Source organism: Uranotaenia lowii, chromosome 3, assembly GCF_029784155.1.
Source record: "Uranotaenia lowii strain MFRU-FL chromosome 3, ASM2978415v1, whole genome shotgun sequence".
NCBI classification, from domain to species: domain Eukaryota; kingdom Metazoa; phylum Arthropoda; class Insecta; order Diptera; family Culicidae; genus Uranotaenia; species Uranotaenia lowii.
In genome coordinates, this window is record NC_073693.1 from 6,177,511 (window position 1) to 6,190,916 (window position 13,406).

A 13,406-nucleotide genomic window follows, 5' to 3' on the forward strand; every position below is an offset into this window, starting at 1 on the left:
AAAATGTCAAAAATGACAAAAATGACAAAAATGACAAAAATGACAAAAATGACAAAAATGACAAAAATGACAAAAATGACAAAAATGACAAAAATGACAAAAATGACAAAAATGACAAAAATGACAAAAATGACAAAAATGACAAAAATGACAAAAATGACAAAAATGACAAAAATGACAAAAATGACAAAAATGACAAAAATGACAAAAATGACAAAAATGACAAAAATGACAAAAATGACAAAAATGACAAAAATGTCAAAAATGTCAAAAATGACAAAAATGACAAAAATGACAAAAATGACAAAAATGACAAAAATGACAAAAATGACAAAAATGACAAAAATGACAAAAATGACAAAAATGACAAAAATGACAAAAATGACAAAAATGACAAAAATGACAAAAATGACAAAAATGACAAAAATGACAAAAATGACAAAAATGACAAAAATGACAAAAATGACAAAAATGACAAAAATGACAAAAATGACAAAAATGACAAAAATGACAAAAATGACAAAAATGACAAAAATGACAAAAATGACAAAAATGACAAAAATGACAAAAATGACAAAAATGACAAAAATGACAAAAATGACAAAAATGACAAAAATGACAAAAATGACAAAAATGACAAAAATGACAAAAATGACAAAAATGACAAAAATGACAAAAATGACAAAAATGACAAAAATGACAAAAATGACAAAAATGACAAAAATGACAAAAATGACAAAAATGACAAAAATGACAAAAATGACAAAAATGACAAAAATGACAAAAATGACAAAAATGACAAAAACGACAAAAATGACAAAAATGACAAAAATGACAAAAATGACAAAAATGACAAAAATGACAAAAATGACAAAAATGACAAAAATGACAAAAATGACAAAAATGACAAAAATGACAAAAATGACAAAAATGACAAAAATGACAAAAATGACAAAAATGTCAAAAATGTCAAAAATGTCAAAAATGTCAAAAATGTCAAAAATGTCAAAAATGTCAAAAATGTCAAAAATGTCAAAAATGTCAAAAATGTCAAAAATGTCAAAAATGTCAAAAATGTCAAAAATGTCAAAAATGTCAAAAATGTCAAAAATGTCAAAAATGTCAAAAATGTCAAAAATGTCAAAAATGTCAAAAATGTCAAAAATGTCAAAAATGTCAAAAATGTCAAAAATGTCAAAAATGTCAAAAATGTCAAAAATGTCAAAAATGTCAAAAATGTCAAAAATGTCAAAAATGTCAAAAATGTCAAAAATGTCAAAAATGTCAAAAATGTCAAAAATGTCAAAAATGTCAAAAATGTCAAAAATGTCAAAAATGTCAAAAATGTCAAAAATGTCAAAAATGTCAAAAATGTCAAAAATGTCAAAAATGTCAAAAATGTCAAAAATGTCAAAAATGTCAAAAATGTCAAAAATGTCAAAAATGTCAAAAATGTCAAAAATGTCAAAAATGTCAAAAATGTCAAAAATGACAAAAATGACAAAATGACAAAAATGACAAAAATGACAAAAATGACAAAAATGACAAAAATGACAAAAATGACAAAAATGACAAAAATGACAAAAATGACAAAAATGACAAAAATGACAAAAATGACAAAAATGACAAAAATGACAAAAATGACAAAAATGACAAAAATGACAAAAATGACAAAAATGACAAAAATGACAAAAATGACAAAAATGACAAAAATGACAAAAATGACAAAAATGACAAAAATGACAAAAATGACAAAAATGACAAAAATGACAAAAATGACAAAAATGACAAAAATGACAAAAATGACAAAAATGACAAAAATGACAAAAATGACAAAAATGACAAAAATGACAAAAATGACAAAAATGACAAAAATGACAAAAATGACAAAAATGACAAAAATGACAAAAATGACAAAAATGACAAAAATGACAAAAATGACAAAAATGACGAAAATGACAAAAATGACAAAAATGACAAAAATGACAAAAATGACAAAAATGACAAAAATGACAAAAATGACAAAAATGACAAAAATGACAAAAATGACAAAAATGACAAAAATGACAAAAATGACAAAAATGACAAAAATGACAAAAATGACAAAAATGACAAAAATGACAAAAATGACAAAAATGACAAAAATGACAAAAATGACAAAAATGACAAAAATGACAAAAATGACAAAAATGACAAAAATGACAAAAATGACAAAAATGACAAAAATGACAAAAATGACAAAAATGACAAAAATGACAAAAATGACAAAAATGACAAAAATGACAAAAATGACAAAAATGACAAAAATGACAAAAATGACAAAAATGACAAAAATGACAAAAATGACAAAAATGACAAAAATGACAAAAATGACAAAAATGACAAAAATGACAAAAATGACAAAAATGACAAAAATGACAAAAATGACAAAAATGACAAAAATGACAAAAATGACAAAAATGACAAAAATGACAAAAATGACAAAAATGACAAAAATGACAAAAATGACAAAAATGACAAAAATGACAAAAATGACAAAAATGACAAAAATGACAAAAATGACAAAAATGACAAAAGTGACAAAAATGACAAAAATGACAAAAATGACAAAAATGACAAAAATGACAAAAATGACAAAAATGACAAAAATGACAAAAATGACAAAAATGACAAAAATGACAAAAATGACAAAAATGACAAAAATGACAAAAATGACAAAAATGACAAAAATGACAAAAATGACAAAAATGACAAAAATGACAAAAATGACAAAAATGACAAAAATGACAAAAATGACAAAAATGACAAAAATGACAAAAATGACAAAAATGACAAAAATGACAAAAATGACAAAAATGACAAAAATGACAAAAATGACAAAAATGACAAAAATGACAAAAATGACAAAAATGACAAAAATGACAAAAATGACAAAAATGACAAAAATGACAAAAATGACAAAAATGACAAAAATGACAAAAATGACAAAAATGACAAAAATGACAAAAATGACAAAAATGACAAAAATGATAAAAATGACAAAAATGACAAAAATGACAAAAATGACAAAAATGACAAAAATGTCAAAAATGACAAAAATGACAAAAATGACAAAAATGACAAAAATGACAAAAATGACAAAAATGACAAAAATGACAAAAATGACAAAAATGACAAAAATGACAAAAATGACAAAAATGACAAAAATGACCAAAATGACAAAAATGACAAAAATAACAAAAATAACAAAAATGACAAAAACGACAAAAATGATAAAAATTTCAAAAATTGAAAAAAAATGCAAAAATTACAAAAAAATTGAGAAATATTCTTCAAAATGGCAAAAATGAATTAAATTTTATTTAAAAAATATATATGTATTTGAGATGAAAATCGTTACTTTTGATTGGATCATATTAATACCCAAAATTCTAGATTTAGTTACATTTTTCCTGCCATGGTAATATTCATTCATTTTGTCTGGTTTTTTTTCTGTTTTCCGGTTAATCCAATTTTTCTAGGGCAACAAAGTTACGGTTTCTTTCATTTTGATTCGTGATTCTGTAGAGGAATTGCATTCAAATCGAAAAGACAATTTGGAATTCCCTTGACGGTTTTTATTTTTGTGTCAAAATCAATTTATTTGATTTTTTTACATCAACAAAATGGTATTTATAAAAAAAAACTGAAGTATTTATCCGACAAGAAGAAGAAAAGACTAACACTGTGTACCCTTGTTTGCAAGCTTTCGCGTCACCTGTCCTCTTGATACATTATCTTAATGGGGGCACACTTCCAGACTCAGACACCCATTAAAAGGGCGCCCCTAACTGAAGATTTAAAAAACACAATATATCACACACATCTTCTATTCACTAGACCTGGTCCTCGGGTTTGCTTTGAATGGAAGCGAAATGGAATGGAACAATCATCGGTGTGCAGCAGGTCGTGTGTCATCTTTTGTCCGCACCATCTTTACTTCGGACGACGATGATGAAGGCAAGGGCTCGACCTCTTATCTATTTCCTTTGAGACGGAAGTTGTCTCGCTGCTTTCTTTCCATCACTTAGCAAGGTAAGAGGTATGGGCAAACCAGCTCAAACTCCCGCAGACCAATCACCAATGTTTGAGAAGGGAAAACTCTTCTCCCTTAAGCACCTTTCATCGGTTGAGGTGGTCGGAAACTTAGGTTGATGGTATCTGATGGGGGTTTGAATGGATTGATGAAGTAGCCAATGGGACGTTTATCAATATTTTAAAATAATCAAACCTTAAGGAGTAATTTTAATTTGCTTATTTGTTAAATTAAGAAAATTTGATTGAATTTGAAGAAATCATGATGAACTAGAAAGTACTATAATTGGAAACCAAAAACACAACAAAACTTAAACCAAAAAATCCAATAAGATATCCCCTCGATTTATGGTGGAAATCTTAACAGAAGCACATTATCACACCGACAGCAGCAGACAAGTGACGGCCATTAAAGCGCGCCCATCTGAAAGCGAAGATAAATCAATTAAAAGTAAATAAAACTTTTTTTTCACTCTATCACTATCTCGCCGGGCTCCTCATTCATCGGATCTTGAAACTCGCTTTCAGTTCTTCCAAAACGATCCAAATCGCCTTGTGTCTTCTCTCGCTTTCAGTTGGTTTGTGCTTTAATGTTCTTTTGTGAGTGCCTTCGGGATTCATCTTTGTCTTAGAGTTGGCTACACTAACTTCTAGTGGCTCGTTGGTTGCATTCATTCAAGAAAAAAAAACCTACCTATCCACAAAACCTAGCTAGGGTATTATTTTTGCTCTATGGTGGAAAACTGCAACCGCACAGCTTTTTTTTGCTGGTGGGAAAATGTCGATTAGCTATGACTTGTTTTTTTTTTCTCCAGCTATTGTCTTGGTGTTGAAATCGTTTCTAAATTAATTGACGAAATAATTTTTCAATGAATTCTAGCACCCCGTCATCTTTTGTTAGAGCCATTCGGTGGAGTTGATTGAATTGTTACAGCTTTGGCTTGGAATGGGTTTCGAAAAAGTGAGAGTTTGCAGTTCAACTTAATAAATTATTAGAACTATTTCAAGGTGAAAGTTTCACAAGATTGTAGCAAGTTATTATTTATGAAAATAAAATCATTTTAGTTCAAATAACACAACTAAACAGGTTTGATTCTGTAATTTCGAATCTTAAAAAAGTTATGGCTCATCAATTTAAAAAATTATTTTTGAAATAGCAATACGAGTTGGCAAATTTCCCCAAAATTTTTTCTTTAGCTGCAAGAAGAGGTTTCTGATTAACTTATATCTGAAAAAATTTGTTATAACTTCAAAATGTAAAGAAATAGCTGCAATTTTCTAAATATTGTTTTTTTTAAATATTTTTTTAGTTTTTATTTTAATTTTCTTCGATGTATCACACGTTCATTATAATATCTATATAGATCAATAGATCAATGTCTATTAATATTAAGATTATTTTTGGTGGATATTAAACTCATAAACATCCAAGCGTTTTCGAGAGATTTGGATTATATTAAGTGTTATTTTCAAATAACACTATGAATTGATGGTTTAGGAAGAAAATGGATTTCAAACTCAAACGTAAGTAAAAATTTTGGAATAAATAAAAAAAACTATGCCAAAAATGCTTTGTTCAAATGTTTCGAAGGTAATTGAATCATTTTTTTTCCTTTCAAGTGATGCTAAAGAATAAACATACTACCGTATACCAAACCTAAATACATGTCACACAAGGTTGCCGAAAAAAAATTTTGTGTTTTTGACAAAAAATTATCTCGAATTCTGTGATTTGAGCCTAAAATTCTATGACGGTTTTCTGTGACGTATTGAGAAATCACGTCAAGCATTAAAAAATTGGAAACTGTTAAAAGTTTTAAGAGAGAAAAAATCAATTTACACTACTTTGTTTTCATATTTTCATGAATTGGAGTCAGAAATAAAAAGTCGAAAGTGACAAAAATATTGATAATTTTGAAATCTGTACAAAATTTAGAAACTCTGTGAATTCTGTGAAATTTACAGAATTTTGTGATCTGTGACAAAACTTTGCTCGAAATTCTGTGATAATACACATTTTTCTGTGATTTCGGAAACCTTTATGTCACCTCACTATACAGGGCTGAAACACTTTTTATCTCTCTAAGAAAGTTTTGCATTGGACAGGTTTACAAGTTTTACTAAATTGAGCATGTCTCATCTATTAATCCATAGTTTTGTTGATGTTGTTTGGTTTCGGCTCGAGTTTTTATCATAAAACGATTACAACTCTTTTCAAAAAGTGCTTAGTTTTCTATCGAAAATTAAAAAAAAATGCTGTAAAAATGCTGCAGCGAAATTCTATTTGGCTGACCTAGCTAGCTTTTAGAACTGTTTTCAAAATTAACTTGTTATGGCAATAAGTTTTTCAAGTTTTAGTTCATCGAATACATCTTATTTTAATTTTTTACAAAACATAATATTTCAGCACCAACATTTGAAAAGGGTATAAAAGCTAAAAGAAACAAAAAATATTTTTAGTAGCCCAAAATAAACTCTAATCACAAAAACAGTTTTCAATTTATCAGTTTTAATTAGATTTTAACAGCAATTTGAGCAAAGGATCTTAAAAAACTAAAGCTATAATATGACATTACTTCCAAATAATAAGTTATAAAACCTTGACTCCAGACGGTCAGGATGCAATCTTTCTAAGGGCGAAATGCGAAACGATAGTCACTCATTCCTAAAAAGAGACACATAAGCGTTTGTAAAAAAATACGGGATATTTTATTTCCATTTCACTCACACACATGAGACATACAGTTCAAAGAAATACAAAAAATACTGCTTCAATAAACAATCGCGCAATATTTATTCCATGAAAATGCTCCTAAACACCATTTTGGTCATATAAACTTTTATGATTTCGCGTGAATTTTAATAAGCGAGTTGAAAAATAATGCCTAAATTTCAAACGCGTTTTTTCTCAAACGACGTAAATGAAAATAGACCCTTTTAACGTGTCGATACTGATTTGTTGAATAAACCTTTGCTTTCACGTTTTGAACCAAAGAACTGATTCGTCATGGAAGAAAAAAATCAAACCGTCTCTATACAAATAAACACAGAGAACACGTTTCATGAAAATATGTTTTGATCAGTGTTGTCACATAATTTTGTAGATGTTTGTAGTAAGTATGTAATTTTTATTCTAAAATTTCTCCGTAAAATTCTATTGCACTTTCACATTGTTTATAAGGGAAATCTAAGAGTAAACACAGTTTTTGTGTACCTACTTTTATGGGAAAGACGCGCTGCTACAACCGTTTCCTTTGAAAATCCATTTTTGAAAAGAAAAACTCTAAAACAGCAGTGGAAGTTGTTGCCAAAAGTACAGCTTTTATCTAGAATAACAGGTTTTTGGATTATTTTTTGATACAAATTCTGTACGTAAAGAAGATAATTTTTTTGGATTTTCAATAGATAGGTCTGTACCTATTTTCCACATTAAAAAAAAGGAAATATAAAGTATTGTATATTTAGGAAGTAGAAATTAAATCGTTTGGAAGTTTTACTACGAAAAATCCAGTGTTTAGAATAATGTAAATAACTATGAGAGTTTATATCAGATTTTCAACTTATGATCATTTTAGTCGTTTTAACCGATGTCGGTGCAGGTTTATGACTTTGTGAAAAAGTCAAGTATTGAATGTGGCAATACTGCCAGTGGGGAAAAATTGTTGTTATTTTGTTCGTTGTGCTTGTTAGTGATGCTAGGTGGTTTTGTCAAAAACAGGACACAGTGAAGAAAAAATCAGTATTTTTAGGACACCACTGGATTGATGGTAATTCAGATGATAAATTTCATAAATAAAGGCAGATGTAAACGCCTTTAATACATATATGCAACTGAAACGATTTGGCTGACCTAAAGTTTCTATCGAAAACACCACTCCAAATCATCTGAACAGAAGATTATCATCGATTCAATTGGACAAACTATTAATTAATGTTTTTTTCATCATTTAACTATAAATTCAATTTTAATTTAGATTTTTTTTGAAAACCAGGACAAATCAGTAGATTTCAACCATTGTTTTTTTTTCAGGACATTTTACCCATTTAAGAAAATAAGAACGCAATGCAAAAAACAGGAAAAATCCTGAAAAATCCAGACACCTGGCACTTCTGGTTGTGTGGTTAGCACGCTAGAAACTATTAAACCATATATGTTTCAAAAATAACCATTTTTGACCTTTTCCCGGGAAATGTCATTTTATGAGTTCTCCATGAGAACCCATAAAATGACTTTTCGGGGAGAAGTAGAAATATGGTTATTTTTTAACCGTAAGAAAGATTACCGTAGAAATTGAAAAATGGTTATTTTTCAACCGTAAGAGCTGTTTTGTGCGATTTGTGAAATTGATTACAATTGTCGAAGGAATTTAGATGAACAAGAGTCATCAGGATAATTATTTTATTTCTTATAAACTATGATAATACTTATAAACTATGACCCATTTGATAGCCTTTTAATTTAAGCAAAAGTAAAGTTCCCCCACGAGCGCTACCGGGATGGGATGGATGGATGGCCTCTTGCGGAATGGCCAATACAATAATCACTAGTCTGCTATCCTTAACGGGGTGAGGGTGGAGGAGGCGGGTCTGGCGAATAACCTTTGACTCGCTGGTGATGTTTTCCATACATTCCGGCCCGTTCCAGCTGCTTCCGGATGGTGTGAAACACAATTCCTTTTGTACTTCCATTAGCTGTGGCTGATAACGATGGACCGGTGAGTGAGTCCTCGCCCTATTGAATGTTGTTGGTGTATCTGTCGTGCCTAAACCGGCGTCATCCAATCGGTACCCTGAAATTTTTTTTGTTTATGATGTTGGGATCGACAAATAATTGGAAGATATCACTTACCTTTCTCCATCTCCTACAAATCCGAAGTTTCCACGATTTCCAGAACCGATTTTTCTGTAAACTGGATGCTGTTCCGCGGAAGAAAACAATTTGCTTAATGGGCGTCCGGCTGTAATTGCCGCTTTCAAAATGGCGATATCAAATTATTCAACCATTTTCTGGTTTATACTCGAAAACTAGCAAAATGGTTCAAATTCTTTCTAGAAAAATTGTTGAAAAATAACCATATTGACGGTTTTGGAGTAAATATCATAAAATGGTTATTTAAGAATCATAAATGGTTATAACAAAATGAGCGTGAGGAGTGAAACATATTTTCCATTGACACTGAAAATAGGCAACGATACCACATATACCGATGTAGGAAAAAGATAGCAGAAATATCGACAATTTAAAATCATTAAAAAATGCTTGAACACCCCCAGCAAAAAACATCGCACGGCTTGACAGTTCTGCCGTTGCGTCGGTGTTAGTGCGTGACTGCCGAAACAGCTGATTGAAACAGCAGCAGCAGCACAGTCGAACATAAACCACCGCCGTGTTGAAATCGCCCCACAATAAACCGCCGCGAATCTAATCGAATTCTAAGTGCAAGGTGTTTTATTTGCAATCCGCGAATTTCCCGCAAGTGTCCGAACCGGTAAAGTGCTCGGGTGAACATTTTCCCCCAACATTTTGGTCCTTCGAAGCCAGATTCAGGACATTTGTGGAAGCCCCGTGGACCGCGGAATACCGAAGCTGTTCGAGCTATTGTTCCTGCCTGCTAGCTGAACCATTTTGGACGCAGGATTCGCCATCGCTATTGCTGAGACGACGCCGCGACGCCATCGCAGATTTCGGTGCAATTGAAAATTGCAATCAATCAGCTGGGAGCAGTTTTTTGGAAGCAGATCCAGGAGGAACTGAAAGTTTTTTTGGTTTTTTAACGAGAACGGTAAAGTGAACGATTGGTGGCTTGATGCATGTGGCCTACCTGAGAGAAATAATAAAGATTTTGCATGTGAGTAAGTCTTGGTTTGTTGCATGTGGTGTGAGCCTTGTACGCTGTAATTTGGTCTCGGATTCTGCCGCTACATTTTCACTTTGCTGTTTTTTATTGGTTGCCTCCCCCTCGCTGCTGTCAATAGGGTTGCCAGTTGTCGGTTTCGTCGCGGTACTGTGGAACGTCGAGTTGATTATTCGGTCAGTGAATTATTAATTGCAGTGTAACATATTTGGTGCAGTGTCAGATTTTTTAAAGTGTAGCAATGTCTAAAAGTACGCTGAAGGCTTTGCTTAAACGTGAACGGCAGTTATATGTTATTTTTGATGGTACGGATAGATTCATCCAAACCTATCAGATTGATAGTGATCGGTGTCAATTAAGTTCGAGATTGCATGTGATTGATACTGTGTACAGTGAGTTTTTTGAAATACGGAGCAAAATTGAACTTTTGCTGGATGAAGCGGATGAGAAAGAACAGAAAGATGCTGACAGCGAAGTCAAAGGAGAGATTGCCAAGCAACGTGAAGAGGAAAACGACAAGGTTCTACAGCAATTCGATGACCGATACTTCGCCATCCGAGGTGACCTCCTTAGACTCCAAGGTGATAAGGATGCCTTAGGTGTGAACGCAACCAGCAACAGTCAGAGTCAGTCTGCGTCAGGAAATACTTCGAGAGTAAAGCTACCAGAGATACGTTTGCCGTCCTTTAGTGGAAAAATAAGAGAGTGGATTACATTCCGGGATTCCTTCCGAAGCCTTATCCATGACAACGAGCATCTGACGTCTATGGATAAGTTTACATACCTTCGTTCTTCTCTACAGGGTGATGCACTGAAGGAAATCAACAACATCGAGCTTTCAGAGGCAAACTACGACGTCGCCTGGAAAACTTTGCAAGTTCGTTATGAAAATAAGAAGCTGATTGTGAAGGCTCATCTCGACGCTCTTTTCGCCCTCGAACCGCTTAAAAAGGAGAATTATGACGGTCTGAACTTCCTCATCAGCGAGTTTGAGAAAAACTTGATGATGTTACAGAAAATCGGAGAGCCAACGGAGTCTTGGAGCACAATATTAGTCTACATGTTGTGTTCTAGACTAGATTCTGCAACATTGCGCCAATGGGAGACGCATTACGGGTCTAAGGAGGTCCCAACGTACGATGAGCTGCTTCTGTTCTTGCAAGGTCACTGCTCTGTTCTCCAATCAATCACCTCTGCAAGAAATCCACCATCCGAAGCCCGTCAGACGAGATCAACAGTTTGTAATACAACCATCAGATCAGTTTCACGTTGTCCGTTCTGTGCAGATCCATGGCACTCACCGTTCCAGTGTGGCAAATTTCAACGGATGAAGGTTCCCGAGCGAATGGATGCTGCCATTCGCAACAAGCTGTGTCGAAATTGTTTGATGCCAGGCCACTTCTACCGAAATTGTGAACGAGGTTCTTGCCATCATTGTCAGCAGAAGCACCACAGTATGTTACATTCTAGATCCTCCGTTCCACAGCCGCAGTTTTCGGCACAATACCGACAGCAGAGTCAAACGCGTTCGGCGCAACAAATACCGTTTCAACCGCAACCGCAGCCAATGAATCAACAGCAACAACACAACTCAAGACCAGTACAGCATGCGCACACCACTACACAGCATGCACAAACCCACTCACACAACACAAACACAAATCCAGACAACGCACAAGCCACCACAAGTCAGAATTACGTAGCACTTCCGTTTACACCGTCTCGTAATATTTTACTGTCCACGGCGATGATCCGAGTCAAGGATCGTTTTGGAAATACACTTCTGGCACGTGCGCTGCTAGATTCGTGTTCTCAGCATTGTTTAATGACACGTGAATTCTCTCGTCGGCTGAAGTTCCATGAAACCCCTACGTTTTTGTCGGTGCAAGGCATTGGCTCCTCTCAAATGGTTTCAACGAAGTTAGTTTCCGCAGAAGTTGGTTCTAGATCCCCCAGAATTTCTCAGTTTAAAGAATGGATGCAATTTTTTGTACTGCCAAGGTTAACAGTTGATCTGCCTACTGCCGCTTTTGATCCTTCGATCCTTACGCTGCCGAGTTCGGCCTGTTTAGCAGATCCTGGGTTTTATGAGTCTGGTCCAATTGATGTTATAATTGGAGCCGAATTTTATATGGATTTATTGTCAGATGGAAGAATGAAGCCGTTAGAGAACGGACCCACATTACAGAATACAGTTTTTGGATGGATTGTGTCTGGTAGATTGCCCAATAATCAAAATTCAGTTTCTCAGTCAGAAGTTTATGTTTGTTCAGTCGGTGATATTCAAGATCAGCTTACACGTTTTTGGGAGCTCGAAACATGTCATGTTCGTAGCGTTCAGTCGATTGAAGAGTCAGCTTGTGAAGAGATTTTTAAGAATACTACTGTCAGAGATGAGTCAGGAAGATTTGTTGTAACGTTACCCAAAAAAGAAGGTTTTTTGAATCGAATTGGAGATTCCAGAGTTATCGCCACGAAACGCTTTTTGAGTTTGGAGAAACGATTGTCAATGGATTCTGAATTGAAAAGGTTGTATTCTGAATTTATTCATGAATATAAGAGTCTTGGTCATATGTCAGAAGTTATCGTCAGCTCAAGTCAGTTAAATGAAGTTTGCTACTATTTGCCGCATCACGCTGTTCTTAAGCCCGAAAGCACCACGACAAAGTTACGGGTGGTTTTCGACGCTTCCTGTAAGTCGTCGACAGGAGTTTCTTTAAATGATGCGCTTATGGTTGGCCCGGTTGTACAAGATGAGCTGATCGATATTGTATTGCGATTCAGATTGTGTCAGTTTGCGATTGTGGCAGATATTGCCAAAATGTACCGTATGATCCAAGTTCAGAAATCAGACCAAAAATTGCAGAGAATTCTTTGGCGAGACTCCACCGATCAACCCCTTCGCACTTACGAGTTGTTAACAGTAACTTACGGAACAGCGTCAGCGCCTTACTTGGCAACAAAGTGTTTGCAAGTCCTAGCCGATCAGGGTTCTAAAACTCATCCCTTAGCGTCGAAGATTTTGAGTCGTTGTTTCTACGTCGATGATATGCTTGCTGGAGTTGACAGTATCGAAGAAGGTGTACAGTTAGTCAAAGAAATGTCAGAGTTAATGGACTCAGCAGGTATGTCTTTGCGAAAATACGTTTCGAACAGCTCAGAAATACTCTTAGAAATCCCTGAAAATCTTCGAGATGAACGTTCGGTTTTGGAGCTTGATTCATCAAGCTCACCGGTGAAAACTTTGGGATTGTTATGGGAACCAGAGTCAGATGTTTTTCGGTTTAGTACCCCTAGTTGGAAGAGTTCAGCACCCATTACGAAAAGGTCAATTTTGTCAGATGTTTCCAAGTTATTTGATCCATTGGGATTAGTCGGTCCTGTGATTATTCAGGCAAAAATTTTCGTTCAAGAACTTTGGAAACTTCAATGCGGATGGGATGATGAGCTTACCGAAGATTTAAAGAGCGCTTGGGA

The 13,406-nt window shown here is 33.6% G+C and overlaps 2 protein-coding genes across 4 annotated transcripts in view; both read right to left on the reverse strand.

The window, feature by feature from the left end:
* LOC129755768 (uncharacterized) overlaps positions 1-13,406 on the reverse strand; it is a 208,657-nt gene that overhangs the window by 171,314 nt on the left and 23,937 nt on the right. The window lies entirely within an intron of this gene.
* On the reverse strand, positions 8,444-9,114 carry LOC129755770 (uncharacterized). Its single transcript, XM_055752412.1, has 2 exons — positions 8,924-9,114; positions 8,444-8,864 (listed from the first exon to the last, which is right to left on the reverse strand). The coding sequence occupies exons 1-2, from the start codon at positions 8,931-8,933 to the stop codon at positions 8,500-8,502; spliced, it is 375 nt and encodes a 124-aa protein (XP_055608387.1). The 5' UTR covers positions 8,934-9,114; the 3' UTR covers positions 8,444-8,499.